This window comes from Microcaecilia unicolor, chromosome 6 (genome assembly GCF_901765095.1).
Source record: "Microcaecilia unicolor chromosome 6, aMicUni1.1, whole genome shotgun sequence".
In the NCBI taxonomy this organism is placed as follows: domain Eukaryota; kingdom Metazoa; phylum Chordata; class Amphibia; order Gymnophiona; family Siphonopidae; genus Microcaecilia; species Microcaecilia unicolor.
Genome location: NC_044036.1, coordinates 54,882,666 through 54,904,425, shown reverse-complemented (window position 1 = coordinate 54,904,425; position 21,760 = coordinate 54,882,666). Strand labels below are relative to the sequence as shown.

General features: G+C 48.9%; 1 protein-coding gene across 3 annotated transcripts in view; it reads left to right on the top strand.

Annotated features, from left to right (window-relative positions):
• Positions 1–21,760, top strand: part of FUBP1 (far upstream element binding protein 1) — a 238,211-nt gene that overhangs the window by 158,366 nt on the left and 58,085 nt on the right. For 2 of the 3 annotated variants that reach the window (XM_030206527.1, XM_030206525.1), the window contains one exon: positions 5,425–5,550. The exons of the other annotated variant lie outside the window; for it this stretch is intronic. In XM_030206527.1, the coding sequence (XP_030062387.1) occupies positions 5,425–5,550 (126 nt within the window). The remainder of the gene's footprint in view (positions 1–5,424; positions 5,551–21,760) is intronic. 3 annotated transcript variants of the gene reach the window in all.

Below are 21,760 nucleotides of genomic sequence, written 5' to 3'. Positions count from 1 at the left end.
AGTCTCTCGAGTATTTGGGGGTCCGGTTCGACACTGCATCGGGGTTTGTCTTTCTCCCCGACCAAAGGCGGTGCAAGCTTCAGAATCAGGTCCGTCTGCTCCTGTGGATGCCTCGCCCGTGAGCTTGGGACTTAGTGCAGCTGCTGGGGTCGATGATGGCCACCTTGGAGGTGGTGCCTTGGGCGAGAGCGCATATGAGGCCTCTGCAGATTGCCCTGCTTCAACAATGGTCTTCGATGTCCTAGGAATATCAACGCAGACTAACGTTGCTCCCTGCGGACCGGCTCAGTATGGAGTGGTGGCTCTCCGACAGGATGCTGCGCCAAGGAGTGCCTCTTTCGCTTCCTTCTTGGTGCCTGGTGATAACAGATGCCAGGCTGGGGAGTGCATTGCCAGACAAGCTTTGCTAAGCGTCTGTGGACACCCGTGGAAGCTGGGTGGTCCATCAATCGCTTAGAACTGAGAGCAATATTCCAGGCTCTTATGGCCTTTCAAAATACTCTGAAGGGGCTTGCTGTCCGGGTTCTGTCAGACAACACGACAGCGGTGGCATATATAAATCGTCAGGGAGGCACTCGGTGCAGGGCCCTGGCCGCGGAGGCCGCTCAGATTTGCCACTGGGCCGAGCAACGTGCAAGCCGATTTTCTCAGCAGGCATCAAATCAACCCGGCGGAATGTGAACTGGCAGAAGAAGTTTTTCTTCAGATTTGTGCCAAATGGGGGGACTCCCAGAATGGATCTAATGGCATCAAGTGCAAACGCCAAAGTACCTCGCTTTTTCAGCAGAAGGAGAGATCCTCACTCGGCGAGGTTGGATGCTCTGACTCAACCCTGGCCCTCGGAGCTCCTGTATGAGTTCCCTCCTTGGCCCCTGATAGGGCGAGTCCTACTGCGGGTTCAACAGCACCGAGGTCTGGTGATTCTCATAGCTCCAGATTGGCCAAGGAGTCCATGGTACGCGGATCTCCGCCGGATGTTGGTGGACGCTCCGGTGCATTTGCCCCTGGTGCCGAACCTCTTGGTTCATGGTCCGTTGTCTATGGAGGATCCCTGCCGATTTGCTCTTACGGCCTGGCTATTGAGAGGGCGCAATTGAGAGACAAGGGCTACTCTAACAAGGTCATCTCCACTCTCTTGCAGGCCCGCAAGCAGTCCACCTTCGCAGCTTATGCTCGTATCTGGCGCAAATTTGAGGCGTGGGGTGTTTCAAAGGCGATCACACCCATTCGGGCTACAGTCTCGACAGTGCTGGACTTTTTGCAGGAGGGCTTACAAAAAGGCCTGGCTTACAATTCCCTTCGTGTGCAAGTGGCAGCATTATCATTCTATCGAGGGAAAATCGCAGGCTGGTCCCTTGCTCCTCATCCGGACATTGCCAGATTTCTCAGAGGGTGCCCTGTCCAGCCTGGAACCTGGGGCTAGTGTTGAAGGCTCTTCAGTGTTCCCCCTTCGAACCGCTTCGGCGAGCTTTGGAGAAGGATGTGACTCTCAAGATAGTCTTTTTGGTGGCCATGACATCGGCTAGATGCATGTCTGAGCTGCAGGCACTGTCCTGTCGGGACCCTTTTCTGCAATTCTCGGAGTCCGGAGTAACGGTACGTACAGTGCCTTCCTTCCTGCCTAAGGTGGTTTCAGCATTTCACCTGAACCAGCCCATTTTTCTTCCTTCCTTTTTCTAGGGAAGAGTTCCTGGACTCCTTTGGGCAGTTACATCTTCTGGATGTCCGCAGAGCGCTGTTGCAGTATCTACAGATGTCAAATGACTTCAGGACTTCTGATCACCTTTTTGTCTTTTTGTCAGGTCCTCGGTGTGGAGGCCCGGCGTCTAAGGCCACTATAGCCCGTTGGCTCAAGGAAGTCATTTTTTCTGTGTATCTGCTTTCAGGTCAGTCTCCGCCTGAAGCGTTTAAGGTGCATTCCACGAGAGCCATTTCCTCCTCGTGGGCTGAAATGGGTGCACTCTCTCTTCAAGAGATCTGTAGTGCGGCTACTTGGGCTTCTCAGCTCTCTTTTGCCCGGCATTACAAGCTGGATGTTGCAGCGAAGCAGGACGCTGTTTTTGGAGCTCAAGTATTGGCTCGTGGTGTGGCCTGTTCCCACCCTATTTAGGGAGTGCTTTTGTACATCCCATCAGTTAATGGATTCATCTGCTGCTGATGACAAGGAAGGGAAAATTAGGTTCTTACCTTGGTAATTTTCTTTCCTTTAGTCACAGCAGATGAATCCATGATCCCTCCCTGTCTGACTTTGTTTTTTGTTCAGATCTTTCATGTAGATATAAATCTCATTGGGAGAAGTTGGAAAACAGTTATCAGAATTTCTACATGATGTTCTAGTACAGGAGGTTGAGATCGTCCCTCCTTTGATGTTCCTGTTCTGGGGCGATTGTTCGCTGTGAGGAAAGTTTATGTTATTATACCTTTATGGTTCACTCTGCTTTGGAAATCTCAAATACTGAAGGCAGTTGGGGGCTAGCCGTCCAAGAGGCACTATGGTTTTTCAGTGTTCTCTATCTCCACCTGCTGGTAGGCGGATACAACCCATCAGTTAATGGATTCATCTGCTGTGACTAAAGGAAAAAAAATTACCAAGGTAAGAACCTAATTTTCCCATCAGTGGTTCCCAACCCTATCCTGGAGGCACCCCAGCCAATCAGGTGTATGGGCTATCCACAGTAAATATTCATGAGATCTGCATGCAGTGGAGGCAGTGCATGCAGGTATTTCTCATGAATATTCATTGCTGATATCCCAAAAACCTGACTGCCTGGGGTGCCTACAGGTTCAGGTTTGAGAACCACTGGCATAGAGTGAGATCATAGCAGCAGTGGGACACACCCTGGATGCAGGTTTGAAGGCAGCAAGATTCATGGTGTATTTGTATCCAATTCCCATGGAGGAAAGGGAGGTCACATGTCTTTCAGTGGTGAATGCGCAGTGTCTGCAGTAACCAAGACCACTGTGGACAGGGGCATGGCCCTGATGGGTTTACAAGATTGGAGGATGGATTTGTTGCTGAAGCAGGCCTTTGAGGTGACTGCATTATAAAGGATATACAGGGATGATATTTCCATATGACTGGTTTCAGAAATGTTTGCACAGTAAAATAGTCTACTGATTCACCTGGCTCCTGTGCCTGAGGTGCACATCCCCTACTTACAAGCCAGGATTCTGCATATACTTGATTTGGTTGAGGCCTTAATCACTCCTGATGCTCCTGACATTGAACATCTTCACCGCCTTTACCATGACCTCTTTGAGTTATACACTGCATTATTAGCCTTATGTGGGGGTGGAGGGTGCTACTTCATGTGGCCCAGGCCTGTTTCCACTGGACAAAGCTGTTGCCTGAGCAGTAGTAGGAAAGTGACAGGGCTGTCGGATTTGGGGATGGACGTAGCCTTCCTGGTAGACTCTGATTTGGTATGGGGTTTTACCAAGAATATGGCTCTGGTTACTGCATTTTGTTTTTTGTGGATTAAAAAATGGGCAGTGGGTGTATCTTTAAAGGGTCGCCTTAGCAAGCTTACTATTAACCCGGAAGAACCGGTAAAAGTGAATCGATTTTTCATTCTTTCAAAAAGTACAAAGACCAGGGAAGACTCAATGAAATTATGTGGAAATGCTTTAAAAACAAATAGGAGGAAATATTTTTTTCCATCAAAGAATAGTTAAGCTCTGGAACTCGTTGCTGGAGGATGTGGTAACAGTGGTTAGCATATCTGGGTTTAAAAAGGGTTTGGACAAGTTCCTGGAGGAAAAGTCCACAGTGTGCTATTGAGAGCAAGACATGGGGAAGTCACTTGTTGCTCTGGGATTGGTAGCATAGAATGTTGCTACTATTTGGATTTCTGGATTGGAAACAGTATACTGGGCTGGATGGACCATTAGTCTGACCCAGTATAGCTATTATGTGCTCTTTTAGTGGGTCCAGGGAGGTGGGAGCAGCACCTAAGACAACAGTAGGCCATTGGATTATTGTGATGACGTATCTTGTACATGGACAGAAAGATACCATAGTTTGATAGCATTTGACTTAGGTGCAGGCATCTTCCCATGGCAATGTACAGATCATTGCTACCTCATTTCTTTGCTCATTATAAGCTAGATGTTTAGGCATGGCAGGACAGACTTGGAGCAAACATGCAGAGTTCAGAGCCCCGTCTTCATTAGTCACTGCTTTAGTACTTTCCACACAACCAGATACACACAAGTAGTCTGATCTGAAGAGACAAATTTTCTATAGGACTCCCCCAGACCAATTCACAACTCGGCCCTGATAGTAAGACAAAAGTGTGAATGCTTTAAAAAAAAAAATTTTTCCTTCTTTGGGCTAAATTTGGACTTGGTGGCAACTTGCCTCCATTGCCCTTTTGTTACAGTCCACAGCCAGCTAGTATTTGCAGGATAATGTCATCAAACTAGTGGTTTGCAGTCTCCATCCACTGGCAGGAAAGCATAAACCTATGTGTCTGGAGTGGTGTGGAGCAACCCAAGGAAAGATCATCATCAGGCAAGATCTAATTTCTCCATTATACTGTTCAGTTTTCCCTTTATCTGAAACTGAAGCAAGAGAGCCTTACTTAGATTAACCACAGTAACGCCAAGTTTAGATCCCTTTAGAGGGCTTTTGCTGGTCAGTACCAACATATGTTCAAATTTTGATTCAGATCTTTTTCTCTAGAATCTCCCTGTTCTTTGAGGCTTTTGTCTTCCTGTAGCTGTCTTGACAGACGAGTTTTCAAATCTGCAAAATGAAATTTGCGAAAATATTCTGAGGCAAGACTAAAGATGAGCGTGTCTTTAAAGACTAGTGGATTATTAGGATGCAGGGCTTCATACTAAAAATTACTTTGGAGTATCTGGAAAATCCATTTAAAGTGCAGGCCTGGTTGACCATTAGTTTTGGAAATACTATTCCACCAAGATGTCAGCCTGCATGGAAAACGAATGCAAGCTTGTTCAGTAAGTGGATATCTTTACAGTGTGAAAATGATTTTTAATCAAATCTGGTAGTCTTGTTGACAGTGTTGTTACAGTAAGATTATCTGGGTGAAAAAGTTTCAGCAAAGGTGCTGAGGCTTCTGAAGCAAAGGCTTTTAAATATATCCTGCTAAAATCACTTTCATCCTGCCACATGGTGTACAACCATATCTTGGATACTTGTCTTTTGCTATAAAATGAACATTTCTTAGAAGAATTTGTCCTCCCAGGTCACTATCACAAACCACATTGTGCACAGTGTGTTTGTTAAATCATTTATACTTAATGATATTTTTTGTAGAGAAAAGAAATCTGTTAAGTTTACATGTTTATGGATTGTGTACCATTAAACGTTTTGTGCAAAAAGTATGCTGATTAAAGCTTTTCTGTAGCTTTATTCCTCAAAAGTATACCTTACACTGAGGATGATCAATTTCTTAGGTAAACCAGGAGCAGACCCTAATTCAGCGTGGGCAGCTTACTATGCTCACTATTACCAGCAGCAAGCTCAGCCACCTCCTGCAGCTCCAGCTGGTGCACCAACTACAACTCAAGCTAATGGGCAAGGTAACAAAATCCTTTACTTAAAAGGAAAAAAATTACTGCCTCCTGTTACTGAGGGACATCTACTGGCCAATGTTCAGCCTGCAGGAGGCAGGCCAGCTAAGTGCTACACTTGGTCCTGAGTCCAGATATTCAATGCATTGTCGTCTCTGTGACCAGCATTGAATATCCTTTATTTATTTTTTGACTGGCTTAAACTTAACCAGCTGATAATATTCAGTGTTGGCCAGTTAAGATTATAGCGGCCAAAGATAGGACTGCTATTTAGGGCAATCCGATTTGGCCGCTAAACTTAGCTGGCTAAGTGCTGAATATTTGTGGCTAGCAGTTATTATTCAGCGGAGATAACTGACTATCTTGTACTGAATGTTAGCGCTTAGCTGTCTAAGTGCTATTTAACCAGCCAGGAATGGCTCATGGCCAGTTAAATAGCGCTGAATATCGGCCAGCTAGAATTAACTTTGTCAGATGGGTCTGGAGCTCCTGCATTTGCTGAGCTGATATGCTTTACAGTAGCCCAGGTTCAGGAATTCTCGACTCCTGGCATAAAAAGTTAGTGGTAGGGCTAAACATTTTCTTAAGGCTCTTGTAGTTAAGAGGGATAACTTGTAGCCTGTAAGCTGCTAGATGTGATTGTCTAATACAATTGTTTAAAAAAAAATGGTTTAGAAAGCTGATTGCAATAAGTTGATCTATGAGTGGTGGCCGATTCCTTGAACCGTAACAAATTAGGTCATGTTGAAACTATTATTGAATTAGAAGTGAGTTAATACAATGTGCAACTTAGTAATTGGGGTGTTTGTTTAATTATTTTATACATCTGATAATGAGATTTGTATTCTCCAAAGACAAGCTGGACATCATATTGTCACATCTGGGTGTTGTCACATGACAGAACCCTCAGCAGAGATTGCACCCCAGTGTTTTATTTCTTGAAGCTTTTGGGACTGTCCACCACACATGTGCACACATGCATATTACCTGCTGTGGTGTGGGACCAGGTAGTTTTTACTTAGAGCTGAGAGGACACCGTTCGTGGTCTCTCCCTCACACATGCCATCTTGGCTTTTGTTTTTTTTTTTTTAGTGAGTTGACTCTTTCATTTTTCCTGCCTCTGTTCCTTCCTCATGGTTTTAAAAAGTGTTCAGGTGTGACAGGACCTCAGGGCAAGTGGCTATTTGGAGAAGATCTTGGTAACTTGGCAAAAGAACTGGAGGAAACTAAGCCACAGTGGTTGTTGGAGGATAAGCTGAGAGCCTCTGGTAATTCGTTTTCAGGGGGCTCTGGATCTTTATTTCGAGACAGCAGACGTTATTGGCCTGTCGTCAGCAATGCAGTCAGAAGTCCCGCTTTCAGGCACGGCAGTCTTTTTGTGCGGAATGGAAGTCATCCTTTCAGTCAGCTAGAGCACCAAGTGCCTCCAGAGCTTCGTAGTGATGCGAGGCTGGTTCAAAATTCTCTCCCTCCAGTGGGAGGATGTCTTCAGGACTTTCGGGAGGAGTGAGCTAAAATCACGTCTTACCAGTGGGTTCTGGATATTGTTACAGAAGGTTACAAGTTGGGAGTTCTAATGCCCGGTCAATCCTGTCTTTTCAAAAGGGAACAAGGCGGTCAGTGTTCAGGCCACCGTAGATTCCTTGCACTCCAGGCCATTGTTCCAGTTCTCCAGACTGAACAGGGAGTCCCTGTCAGGGACAAGGCAGATACTCCATCTACTTCATTGTCCCAAAGATGGAAGGCACCTTTTGCATGGAAACACTAAGAGCAGTCATAGCCTTAGTTCAAGTGGGAGAATTTCTCACCACCCTTAATCTCAAGGAGGTGTACTTGCATATACCCATAAGGCTGCTGCATCAAAGTTTCTACATTTTGCAATGTTGGGCCATCACTTCCAGTTCAGGGCTTTGCTCTTTGGTCTCATCGCAACACCAAGAATGTTTACCAAGGTTGTGGTGGTAGCGGCGGCCTTCCTTCGGCACCAGGGAATCAGATTTCACCCATATCTCAGTGACTGGCTCATTTGTGCATCATCCTATTCAGACATCATAGCGGCGATGGACAAAGTTGTCGTTTTCTGCAGTCATTGAGTTGGGTGATCAATTTCGAGAAGAGCAGCCTAACAGCTTCATCTTCTCAGTGAAGGCAGGGCCAAGGTCTAGAACCACGTTTAGGTTCTGGCATCAGTGACAGCGGCGATGTAAGTGGTGTCATGGGCAAGGGCTCATGTGCGGCCATTACAGGAGTCTCTTCTCAGCCGCTGGTCTCCTATGTCACACAAGTATGATCTTCATCTTCCTTGGATGTTGGTTGCCAGATGGAATATGCAATGGTTGTCACCCAGGAATTTAACCATTGGAGCTCTCTTTCTGATAATGCAGTGGGAGGTGGTGACAGCAGCCAGCAAGTTGGGTTGGAGGGCTCATTACAAGTTCTATCTGGCGCAGGGCAGCTGGACAGAACAGGAGTCTCAGTGGTCAGTAAGTTGCTTGGAGCTCAAGGCAGTGTGGAATGCCTTACGTGGCTTCATTCCCTTTCTGGCGGGGGCCCAGGTCTGAGTCTTCTCTGACAGTGCAATGGCTGTGGCTTATATCAACAAGCAAGGCAGGACCCACAACTGTCCAGCGGCAGTGGGGGCAGCCTTTCTCATGAGTTGGGCAGAGGAAAATCATCTCTGCTTGTTGGCAGCTCACGTTTGTGGGTCCTGGAATGTGGAGGTGGACTTTCTTAGAAGGCACTACTTGGACCCAGGAGAATGGGAACTATGCAGCCAGGGTTTTCAGCTGTTAGTAGACCGATAGGGTTCTCTACTTCTGGACTTGATGGCGACGAAAATAATGCCAAAGTGAAAGAACTGGGCTCAGTGGCAGTTGGTGCTGTGCTGCTGGTAGGCCACATGTAGAAAAGGATTGCATTGCACCAGATTCAAATAATTCGCATAGCCCCAGATTGGCCATTGATATTTGCAAGGTGGCGACGAGATCCCACCCACTCTAGGGATTGCTTTTAAACATCCCACAGATTCTGAAATAGTGGGAAGCTATGTAATGGAAGGAGAAAATAGGTCTTACCTGATAATTTTCTTTCCATTAGTCCTTTCCACTATTCCAGAGGCCTTCCTAAGGTTTGAGATGTTTAGTTGGTGTGAAGTAATGGGTCAAATATCGACTGTCACATTGTCACGGTTCTTCCTGCTTATCTCTTGTTCTCTACAAGTTGTTAGAGGAGAAAGGTCCACACATGTTTACTTGTCTGGTTAGTGTTTGGTTAGCAAGGAATTGGTTGTTTGTGTGTTTTCTGAGTTTATCTACTTTTTGTCTATGTAAATACGGAGGAGCTGGACTGTATGCCAAGAGATGTCTTTGCTTTGTTTTCAGTCCTCTATCCCCACCTGCTGGTTGATGGACACAACTATAGCACAGATTCTGGAATAACAGGAAGGACTAATGGAAAGAATTATCAGGTAAGACCTAATTTCTCTTCCTCTGACAGAACCAGTTGATAATGTATTCTTCCTTCTCTGTTCTTCTTGTAAGTCACTGTGAACCAAAGTATTGGGATTTTGAGGGATATAACAGTAGATTGGATTGGAAGAGTAATTTTGCACCACAAGATTGGTCCATTGACTTTGATGACTTTGATATCAGAAGCATCAGCATCAAGGTCTCCATCTGTTTTGACATCAAGCATCGATAGGGCCACTAACGTCGCTATCTTCCAAACCTGCATCAAGGACTCGTAAGGATTTGTCATCTGTCAGTGCCAAGATGTTTTGATGTTGGGCATAGGTCCTTGCCGAGGTACTGCACCTAGTGCACTGGGATGTTGATGCTGCCCATAATTTAAAAAATGTCTGCACCGAGGGTAGTTCACCCTCCAAGGCACTGGAGCAGAGGCACCAGCCTCCATCAAGCTAGGACCAGGTCTCCAATTCGACACCGATGTCTGCGTAGGACTTTACACAACTGGCTAGGCCCCGGCGTTTACCGATGACGGGCCTTGGGCGGATTTGGTTCATGCTGCAGGAGGAGTTTTGACCAATGCAATGCTGTGTGTCAACCCCCGGTGGATCCTCAACCCAACCTGGAGGCCTATGCAGCATTTGTCCGCCGTTCACAGATGCCTCAAAGGGCACCAGTGAAGAGGGTGGCATTGTCCAGTGTATCAGGAAGTAACTCTTGGGGCAGATGAGGACATCCTGCCCTTGGCACTTCTTCCCAGATTCTGGACTTCAGGCCAGTGGCTCGGGGCAGGCACTGACTCAAGTCTCATACTGAGAGCTTTTTAAAGTCTGATTTGAACTGTTCTGGGAGTCTGACAAGGAGCCAGAATTCCTTTTGGAGGAGGGGTCCCCTGGCATCCCATCAGACCTCATACTACCTCACTAAAGGAGGTTATTTCCCACTGAGTAGCTGTCCTTCTGACTTTTTAAGGGAGATGACTAAGTTCGTACCATTTCAGTTGGGAGTGGATGAGTAACCTAGTGGTTAGAGCACCAGTCTTGCCATCCAGAGTTGCCCTGTTGAAATCCCACTGCTGCTCCTTGTGATCTTGGTAAGTCACTATGTATAGAGTCCAAAAGGCTCCCAGATTCAAGAAGCTTCAGCTTCCGTACCACTCCATGGTTGTCAAATCTGCCCTCAAAAGAGTAAAGATTTTCAAGACTCGCTCCTTGGTAGCCCTGGGGAGGTAGGCTTGGACACTGGCGTCTTTTGGGAGGAAGGCTTTTTAGAATGCTGTGCTCTCATCCTGCATACATTCTTACCAGCTCTTCATGAGCACAACTTATGAAACCTAGTGAACAGTGTGGTGGAATTTGCAGACACACTGCCACCTGAGGAGGTTGCATAGTTCTTTCAGCTAGTAGCCAAGCAGAAGTGCAAAAAGCACATGGCTCAGGCAACCTGTAATGCTTTTGATATGGCTTTTAGGGCCTCTATGATGGGTATTGGAGTGCGTAGACTCTCTCCTGGCTGCATGTCTGACCTAGAAGAAGCTGGTGAATGTCCCCTGCCGGCGAGACAATCTTCTTGGTGACAAAGTAGAGGAAGTTGCCGAATTCATCCAGAACCATACTGATACCATGAGGTCATTATCTTGGCCTACTTCTTCTACTGCCTCCTCTTTCAGGAGGGCAGCAGAGATCCTACTGCTTGCACAGGCATAGATACTCCTCCCTCTCGATCCCAGCCAGCCAGCCACTACTACTACTTATCATTTCTGTAGTGCTACTAGACATATGCAGCGCTGTACACTGGACAAAGAGACGGTCCCTGCTCGAAAGAGCTTACAATCTAACTAGGACAGACAAACAGGACAAATTAGGGATAAGGGAGTTACAAAGGTGTGAATGATAAAAATGGGTACGGAACAAGTGAGTAAGGGGTTAGGAGTTAAAAGCGACATCTAAAAGGTGGGCTTTTAGCCTAGATTTGAAGACAACCAGAGATGGAGCTTGACGTACAGGCTGAGGAAGTCTATTCCAGGCATTTGGTGCATAAAGATAAAAGGAACGGAGTCTGCAGTTAGCAGTGGAGGAGAAGGGTGCAGGTAAGAGATTTACCCAGAGCTCTTGCCCCTGACAGCAGCAGAGAGCTTAGAAATCCCTATTGGCTCCCCAGTCAAAACAAGGGATAGGCTTTTCACTGGCTCTAGGAGAGTATAGCCATAGTAAAGCCTGTTCCGAATGACCTACCAGTAGGAGGAGGCTGAATTTTTTCCAGACAAGGTGGCCCCTTGTAACCTTAGACCTAGAGTGTTCTAAAAGTAGTCCAGGCAGGCTATGCCCTTCATTGGTGTAAGCTTCCCCCAGATTGCCCACCGAGAGCATTGAGATTAAGCTATCAGTACTGGCAATTACTTATACAGGAACTCTCTTCCTTCTTGTAGGCCAGAGTGGTTGAACCCATCCCACCAGGGGAAAAGAGGGTAGAATTTTACTTCAAATATTTCCTGGTGCCTAAGAAGACATGGGGATTTCGCCCCATTCTAGATCTAAGACCTCTGAACAAATAACTAGCAAAGGAGAAGTTTAGGATGGCTTCCCTGGGCACCCTACTCCTTAATTAGGAGGAAAATGAATGGCTATGCTCTATGGATCTAAAGCATTGTTTCTCAAACTGTGCACCGCGGCACCCTGGTGCACTGCAGCGAACTCTCTGGGGTGCCATGGTAAATCCCGACCTCTTTCCTACCCGAACCGCTAATGCAGACAGCAGCAGCAGAAAAACAACAAAAAAAGCAAGTGCAGGGCTGCAGCAGCCTTCAAGCATGTGCTCTCCATTTTGCCGGTCCTCTGCCACCGACACTGGAAGTTGACATCAGCGGGCGCAGAGGACCAGCAGAACCGACGGCCCATGCCTAAAGGCTGCTGCGGCCCCACTCTTGCTTTTTTTTTTTTTTTTTTTCCTTTTTGTCCAAAGGTACTACCTACCTTTGGAAAGGGAGAGAAAAGATTGCAAAGTACTGAGAATTTCAATAACTGGCTCAAAGCATGGTGTCACAAAGAAGGATTTTGGTACATAGGAGGTTGGGGCAATACATGGAAAAACAAAAGACTATACTGAAATGATGGACTGCATCTCACTCTGGCAGGAAAAAAATCCTTTTCTTGGGGAGAAATTCAGACAATATATTTCTAGGCATTTAAACTAGAAGGCGGGGGTGGCATATGTAGGCAGTTCACTTCAAGTGGTCACCCCCAGCTAAAGCTAAAGACAAGATGCGTCAGTAGAAAAGAAAGAAGTGAAAACAACATTCTTCGAGGACAAGCAGGCTGCTTGTTCTCACGACTGGGGTTGACGTCCACGGCAGCCCCCACCAACCGGAACAAAACTTTGCGGGCGGTCCCGCACGCAGGGTACGCCCACCGCGCATGCGCGGCCATCTTCCCGCCCGTGCGCGACCGTTCCCGCTCAGTTTTTTCTTTTCCGCGCTGGAGAGAGCAGCGTTCGTCTCTCTCTCTGTCAGCCCCGGAAACCGGATCGCGCTTTCGCCGTGAGTTTTTTTTTCTCCTTCGTTGTTCTCCGTTTTCTATTTTATTTTGTCTAAAAAAAAAACCGCAGAACTTTGTTTTTCCCTCGTCTTTTAGCGGGGGCATCTTGCGATCGATTTATTTTCGAGGTGTGAATTTTGCCGCCACCATCGACGACTTTGACTTCGCCGACACGATTTTTCCGTCGATGTCCTCGAAGGTCCCGAGTGGATTTAAAAAGTGTGGTTGGTGCGGCCGGCATATCTCGCAGACCGACACTCACGCTTGGTGCCTCCAGTGCCTCGGGCCGGAGCACGATACCAAGACGTGCACCTTGTTTCTCGGTCTCCGGAAATGGACACAGGTAGCGAGGCAAGTTCTACGGGACCGTCTTTTTGGAACTTGCGCCGGCCCGTCGACTTCGCCGGCATCGGTATCGACGGCCGGGTCTTCGGTACCGATGTCCATGAAATCGGCACCGACCCCAGGAGCACAGGTCCCGTCGGCCCGCCGGTCCTACGGAGACGGCAGGGGTGAGAGGCCGCGTGGGCAATCGGCCCCGGTCACTCCCTCTACCCCGGTCACTCCCTCTACCCAGGGCCCTCGGGACCGAACCCTGTCGGACCCGATCCCTCGAGGCCGAGGGGGATCTACTTCCTCCTCTTCTATTCCACCAAGCGCCGATGACAGGCACCGTAAAAAGGCAAAGAAGCACCGTCATCGGTCGCCCACGGCACATCCGGCTCCCGGCGCCAGGGATGATTCGACGCCGAGGAGAGGTCCCCCTCGGTGGTAGAGGTATCGTCACGCCAGGGTGCCAGCACTTCGGTGCCATCTCCTGGACCCGACCAGCTTCCGGCCCCGACACCTCTACCGGCCCCCTCGCCTTTCCCAACTGCGGGCCTAGACGAGTGCCTCCAAGCCATCCTTCCGGGGATCCTGGAAGGGCTGATGCGCCAGTCTGTGCCGGCGCCGGGGGTGCTTGCGCCCTCAGCGCCGTTGATGGAGGCGCCGGCGTGCTCTAGCCCGGTGCCAAGGCCTTCGACGCCGCTTGCGGCGCCAGTCTCGACCGCCACGCAGGTGGAGTCGACATCGATGGAGGGAGCTTCATCCCCGCCGGCATGGGAGTCCACCGCTCGACGACGCCACTGAGGCCTCGGTGCCTCAACGTCGAGCCAGGCCCGGTTGAGTACTGAGCTGCAGGAGCTCATGTCCGACACCGAGGAACAGGCCTCGTGGGGGGAGGAGGAGGACCCCAGATATTTCTCCTCAGAGGAGACTGTGGGCCTTCCCTCCGACCCCACTCCTTCACCAGAGAGAAAGCTCTCGCCACCTGAGAGCCTCTCCTTTGCCTCCTTCGTCAGGGATATGTCTATTTGCATTCCCTTCCCCGTGGTCTCTGTGGATGAGCCAAGGGCTGAGATGCTCGAGGTCCTCGACTATCCATCACCACCTAGAGAGTTCTCCACGGTGCCGCTGCACAATGTCCTCAAAGAGACACTGCTTCGGAACTGGTTGAGACCATTATCTAATCCCACCATCCCCAAGAAAGCGGAGTCCCAATACAGGATCCACTCGGACCCAGAGTTAATGCGGCCTCAATTGCCTCATGACTCGGTGGTCGTGGACTCTGCTCTCAAGAGGGCACGGAGTTCGAGGGATACCGCTTCGGCGCCCCCGGGGCGGGAGTCCCGCACTCTGGACTCGTTTGGGAGGAAGGCCTACCAATCTTCCATGCTCGTGACCCGCATCCAGTCTTATCAGCTCTACACGAGCATACACATGCGGAACAATGTGAAGCAACTGGCGGACCTGGTCGATAAGCTCCCACCGGAGCAGTCCAGGCCTTTTCAGGAGGTGGTCAGGCAGCTGAAGGCGTGCAGAAAGTTCCTGTCCAGGGGTATCTATGACACCTGTGACATGGCATCTCGTGCTGCGGCCCAAGGTATAGTGATGCGCAGGCTCACATGGCTGCGTGCCTCTGACCTGGACAACCGCACCCAGCAGAGACTGGCCGATGTCCCTTGCCGGGGGGATAATATTTTTTGGTGAGAAGGTCGAGCAGTTGGTGGACCAACTGCATCAGCGGGAAACCGCCCTCGACAAACTCTCCCACCGGGCGCCTTCAGCATCCACCTCAGCAGGTGGACGTTTTTCCCGGGCCAGGCAGGCCGCGCCCTACGCCTATAACAAGCGTAGGTACACCCAGCCGGCCCAAAGGCCTCATCAGGCACAGGGACAGTCCCAGCGCGCTTGTTCCCGTCAACAGCGTGCGCCTAAGCAGCCCCCTGGGCCTCCACAGCAAAAGCCGGGGACGGGCTTTTGACTGGATCCACGGGAACATAGCCGCCATCAAAGTGTCCGTACCGGACGATCTGCCAGTCGGGGGGAGGTTAAAATTTTTTCACCAAAGGTGGCCTCTTATAACCTCAGACCAGTGGGTTCTCCAAATAGTGCGGTGCGGATACGCCCTGAATTTGGCCTCCACTCCACCAAATTGTCCTCCGGGAGCCCAATCCTTCAGCTCCCATCACAAGCAGGTACTTGCAGAGGAACTCTCCGCCCTTCTCAGCGCCAATGCGGTCGAGCCCGTACCACCCGGGCAGGAAGGGCAGGGATTCTATTCCAGGTACTTCCTTGTGGAAAAGAAAACAGGGGGGATGCGCCCCATCCTAGACCTGAGAGGCCTGAACAAATACCTGGTCAAAGAGAAGTTCAGGATGCTTTCCTTGGGCACCCTTCTACCAATGATTCAGAAAAACGATTGGCTATGTTCCCTGGATTTAAAGGACGCATACACTCACATCCCGATACTGCCAGCTCACAGACAGTATCTCAGATTCCGTCTGGGGATACGGCACTTTCAGTATTGTGTGCTGCCCTTTGGGCTCGCCTCTGCCCCGCGGGTGTTCACGAAGTGCCTCGTGGTGGTCGCGGCGTATCTACGCAAGCTGGGAGTGCACGTGTTCCCATATCTCGACGATTGGCTGGTAAAGAACACCTCGGAGGCAGGAGCTCTCCGGTCCATGCAGTGCACTATTCACCTCCTGGAGCTGCTGGGGGTTGTGATAAGTTACCCAAAGTCCCATCTCCAGCCAGCCAAATCTCTGGAATTCATAGGAGCTCTGCTGAATACTCAGACGGCTCAGGCCTTCCTTCCCGAAGCGAGGGCCAACAACTTCCTGTCCCTGGCTTCTCAGACCAGAGCGTCTCAGCAGATCACAGCTCGGCAGATGTTGAGACTCCTAGGTCATATGGCCTCCACAGTTCATGTGACTCCCATGGCTCGTCTTCACATGAGATCTGCTCAATGGACCCTAGCTTCCCAGTGGTGCCAAGCCACCGGGAATCTAGAAGATGCCATCCGCCTCTCCACCAGTTGCCGCACTTCACTGCACTGGTGGACCATTCGGACCAATTTAATCTGGGGACGCCCATTCTAAATTCCGCAGCCCACGAAGGTGCTGACGATGGAATGCATCTCGCCTGGGATGGGGAGCTCATGTTGATGGGCTTCACACCCAAGGACTGTGGTCCCTCCAGGAAAAGGATCTGCAGATCAACCTCCTGGAGCTCCGAGCGGTCTGGAACGCACTGAAGGCTTTCAGAGATCGGCTGTCCTGTCAAATTATCCAAATTCGGACAGACAATCAGGTTGCAATGTATTACATCAACAAGCAGGGGGGCACCGGATCTCGCCCCCTGTGTCAGGAAGCCGTCGGGATGTGGCGTTGGGCTTGCCAGTTCGGCATGCTTCTCCAAGCCACATACCTGGCAGGTGTAAACAACGGTCTGGCCGACAGACTGAGCAGAGTCATGCAACCGCACGAGTGGTCGCTCCATTCCAGAGTGGTACGCAAGATCTTCCGAGAGTGGGGCACCCCCTCGGTGGACCTTTTCGCCTCTCAGACCAACCACAAGCTTCCTCTGTTCTGTTCCAGACTACAGGCACACGACAGGCTAGCGTCGGATGCCTTTCTCCTCCATTGGGGGACCGGCCTGCTGTATGCTTATCCTCCCATACCTTTGGTGGGGAAGACCTTACTGAAGCTCAAGCAAGACCACGGCACCATGATTCTGATAGCGCCTTTTTGGCCCCGCCAGATCTGGTTCCCTCTTCTTCTGGAGTTGTCCTCAGAAGAACCGTGGAGATTGGAGTGTTTTCCGACTCTCATTTCGCAGAACGACGGAGCGCTTCTGCACCCCAACCTTCAGTCTCTGGCTCTCACGGCCTGGATGTTGAGGGCGTAGACTTCGCTTCGTTGGGTCTGTCTGAGGGTGTCTCCCGTGTCTTGCTTGCCTCTAGGAAGGATTCCACTAAAAAGAGTTACTTTTTCAAGTGGAGGAGGTTTGTCGTTTGGTGTGAGAGCAAGGCCCTAGAACCTCGTTCTTGTCCTGCACAGAACCTGCTTGAATACCTTCTGCACTTATCAGAGTCTGGCCTCAAGACCAACTCAGTAAGGAATCACCTTAGTGCGATTAGTGCTTACCATCTTCGTGTAGAGGGTAAAGCCATCTCTGGAGAGCCTTTAGTCGTTCGATTCATGAGAGGCTTGCTTTTGTCAAAGCCCCCTGTCAAGCCTCCTGCAGTGTCATGGGATCTCAATGTCGTCCTCACCCAGCTGATGAAACCTCCTTTTGAGCCACTGAATTCATGCCATCTGAAGTACTTGACCTGGAAGGTCATTTTCTTGGTGGCAGTTACTTCAGCTCGTAGGGTCAGTGAGCTTCAAGCCCTGGTAGCTCATGCTCCATATACTAAATTTCATCATAACAGAGTAGTGCTCCGTACTCACCCTAAGTTCCTGCCAAAGGTGGTGTCGGAGTTCCATCTTAACCAGTCAATTGTCTTGCCAACATTCTTTCCCAGACCGCATACCCGCCCTGCTGAACGTCAGTTGCACACATTGGACTGCAAAAGAGCATTGGCCTTCTACTTGGAGCGGACACAGCCCCACAGACAGTCCGGCCAATTGTTTGTTTCTTTCGACCCCAATAGGAAAGGGGCCGCTGTCGGGAAACGCACCATCTCCAATTGGCTAGCAGATTGCATTTCCTTCACTTACGCCCAGGCTGGGCTGACTCTTGAGGGTCATGTCATGGCTCATAGTGTCAGAGCCATGGCAGCGTCGGTGGCTCACTTGAAGTCAGCCACTATTGAAGAGATTTGCAAGGCTGCGACGTGGTCATCTGTCCACACATTCACATCACATTACTGCCTCCAGCAGGATACCCGACGCGACAGTCGGTTCGGGCAGTCGGTGCTGCAGAATCTGTTTGGGGTTTAAATCCAACTCCACCCTCCAGGACCCGAATTTATTCTGGTCAGGCTGCACTCTGTTAGTTGTTCTTCGTAGGTCAATTTCTTTTATACCCTCGCCGTTGCGAGGTTCAATTGACCTGGGTTCTTGTTTTGAGTGAGCCTGAGAGCTAGGGATACCCCAGTCGTGAGAACAAGCAGCCTGCTTGTCCTCGGAGAAAGCGAATGATACATACCTGTAGCAGGTGTTCTCCGAGGACAGCAGGCTGATTGTTCTCACCTACCCTCCCTCCTCCCCTTTGGAGTTGCGTTTTACTCATTTTTGCTTGTCATTCAACTGAGCGGGAACGGTCACGCACGGGCGGGAAGACGGCCGCGCATGCGCGGTGGGCGTACCCTGCGTGCGGGACCACCCGTAAAGTTTTGTTCCGGTTGGTGGGGGCTGCCGTGGACGTCAACCCCAGTCGTGAGAACAATCAGCCTGCTGTCCTCGGAGAACACCTGCTACAGGTATGTATCATTCGCTATCTTAGTAAATCACTTCTTACCAACACAGCAGAAAGTGAGACTAAACAAGAAACTAAACAGAAGATAAAAATTCCACTGAAATGTAGATGGAAAGCAATGACCACAAACGCTTGCAGTCTAAGCAGTAAAGTTCATGACCTTCAAGCCCTGATGTTGGAAGCAGACTTAGATGTTGTTGCAATCACGAAGACATGGCTCAATGGTTCCCATGAATGGGATGCAAACATACCAGGCTATAATCTATGTAGGAAGGATAGAGATGGTCCTAAAGATGGAGGAGTAGCTCTGTATGTGAGAAATGACAGGGGCCTGGGGAAAGGAAGAAGCGATATGAATCACCTTAAGAGATGATAGAACCTCTGTCCACATGGGTGTTGTCTACAGACATCCAACACAATTGGAGGAACTAGATAAAGATCTGATCACAGATATTCAAAAGTTGGGAAAGAAAGGTGCTGTTGCTGGGAGATTTCAGTCTGCCGGATGTAGATTGGAAGGTTCCATCTGCGGAATCGGAAAGAAGTAGAGAGAGCGTGGATGCTTTTCAAAGTGCTCTGCTCAGACAAATGGTGACCGAACCCATGAGGGAGGGAGCGACGCTGGATTTGGTGCTCACAAACGGGGATAGTGTGTGAAATGTCTGAGTGGGTGCCCACCTGGGCAGCAGTGACCATCAAACAGTTTGATATGACAGCTGAAGTGGAGGACGGTTGCTCAATACTCAAAGTCCTGGATTTCAAGCATGCTGACTTTAGTAAAATGGGGGAATACCTGAGGAAGGAGCTGATGGGCTGGGAGGACATACTAGAAGTGGAAGGCAGTGGTCCAGGCTGAAAAGCTATAAATATGGCCACAGACCTTTATTTAAGGAGAGTAAATAAAAGCAAGAGAAAAAGGAAACTGATATGGTTCTCCAAGCAAGTGGCTGAGAAAATAATGGCTAAAGGGTTGGCGTTCCTGAAATAACAGAAAAACTCAAGAGAAACACGGCGAGGAATACCGGATGAAACTGAAAGAAGCCAAGAGAGAGCTACGTCTGGCGAAAGCGGAAGAACTAATGGCTAGAAATGTAAGGAGGGGTGACAAAACATTTCTTCAGGTATATTAGTGAAAAGAGGAAGACTAAAAAGGGATTTTGTGAGACTGAAAGATGTTGCGAACTGCTATGTAGATAATGATGAAGAAAAAGCAAATTTGCTGAACAGATACTTCTGTTCTGTTTTCACAGAAGAAAATCCTGAAGAAGGACCACGATTGACTGGCAAAAGTACATATGAGAATGGAGTGGATATAGCACCGTTCACAGAAGAGAGTGTGTATGAACAACTTGAAAACCTAAAGGTGGACAAAGCCATGGAACCGGACGGGATCCACCCTAGGATATTGAGGGAGCTCAGAGAGGTTCTGGCGGGTCCTCTTAAAGATTTGTTTAACAAATCCTTGGAGACGGGAGAGGTTCCGTGGGATTGGAGAAGAGCAGATGTGGCCCCTCTTCACAGAAGTGGTGATAGGGAAGAAGCTGGAAACTACAGGCCAGTAAGCCTCACTTTGGTTATTGGAAAAGTAATGGAAGCGATGCTGAAGGAAAGGATAGTGAATTTCCTTGAAGCCAATAAGTTGCAAGATCAGAGACAACATGGTTTTACCAAAGGTAAATCGTGCCAAACGAATCTCATTGAATTTTTTGACTGGGTGACTAGAGAATTGAATCATGGACATGCTATAGACGTAATCTACTTAGATTTCAGCAAAGCTTTTGACACGGTTTCCCACAGGAGGCTCTTGAATAAACTTGACAGGCTGAAGATAGGATCCGACGTGGTGAACTGGATTAGGAACTTTTTGACGGTACAGATGCCAGAGAGTGGTGATTAATGGAATTTGCTCGGATGAGGGAAAGGTGAGTAGTGGAGTGCCTCAGGGATCGGTGCTGGGGCCGATTCTGTTCAGTATACTTGTGAGTGACGTTGCTGAAGGGTTAGAAGGTAAAGTTTGCCTTTTTGTGGATGATACTAAGATTTGTAACAGTGGATACCCAGGAGGGAGTGGAAAACATGAAAAAGGATCTGCAGAAGCTGGAGGAATGGTCTAAGGTTTAGCAATTAAAATTCAATGCGAAGAAATGCAAAGTGATGCACTTAGGGAGTAGAAATCCACGGGAGACGTATGTGTTAGGCGGTGAGAGTCTGATATGTACAGATGGGAAGAGGGATCTTGGGGTGATAGTCTCTGAGGATTTGAAGGCGACAAAACAGTGTGACAAGGCGGTGGCCGCAGCCAGAATGTTTCTAGGCAGTATAGAGAGAGGTGTGACCAGCAGAAGAAAGGAGGTGTTGATGCCCCTGTATAAGTTGTTGGTGAGGCTCCACCTGGAGTATTGTGTTCAGTTTTGGAGGCCGTATCTTGCTAAGGATGTAGAAAGAATTGAAGCGGTGCAAAGAAAAGCTACAAAAATGGTATGGGATTTGCGTTACAAGACATATGAGGAGAGACTTGCAGACCTGAACATGTATACCCTGGAGGAATACAGACGTTCAAATATTTGAAAGGTATTAATCCGCAAACAAACCTTTTCTGCAGATAGGAAGACAGTAGAACTAGAGGAGATGAAGTGAGATTGAAGTGGGTAGACTCGAGAAAAATGTCAGGAAGTATTTTTTCACGGAGAGAGTGGAGGATACTTGGAATACCCTCCCGCTGGAGGTGGTGGAGATGAAAACGGTAACGGAATTCAAAAATGCATGGGATAAACCAAAGAATCCTGTTCAGAAGGAATGGATCCTCAGAAGCCTAGCGGAGGTTGGGTGGCGAGGCTAGTGGTTGGGAGGCGGGGCTAGAGCTGGGCAGACTTCTACGGTCTGTGCCCTGAAAATAGCAGATACAAATCAATGTCAGGTATACACATGAAGTAGCACATATGAGTTTATCTTGTTGGGCAGACTGGATGGGACCGTACAGGTCTTTCTCTGTCGTCATCTACTATGTTACTATGTTGTCACTGCCACTGGGGACACTGAGCCAACAACCTTCAGGACTCGCAGAGGTGACTGCCAAGGAGGTTGGATGAAAATAGGAGACTGGATGAAGTAAAAAAGTTAAAACCAATTGGTCAGTCTTTTCCCCTTCCTATTCAAAACATAGCGAGCAAACCTATGAGCAGCTGCATCCAAGTTGTCATTCTTTATTGTTGTTAGCATTTTTTATTTAATCTCACTTATATTTTTAAACATGCTGGCTTGTGAAGCATACGGATGTACACAAAGGAAGTATAATGGAATAATTTTTCATAGGTAGAGTAGTAATTTGTTAGAAATCGTAATCCGTAATCGTTTGGAGGGACTGGTTATAGGGACACCCTAGCACTCTTATATTTGTACAGAGAAAAGGCTGGAGACCTGTGTGTGTGGAGGCGGGGCAAGATCAGTGTGTGTGTGTGTGTGGGGGGGGGGGGGGTG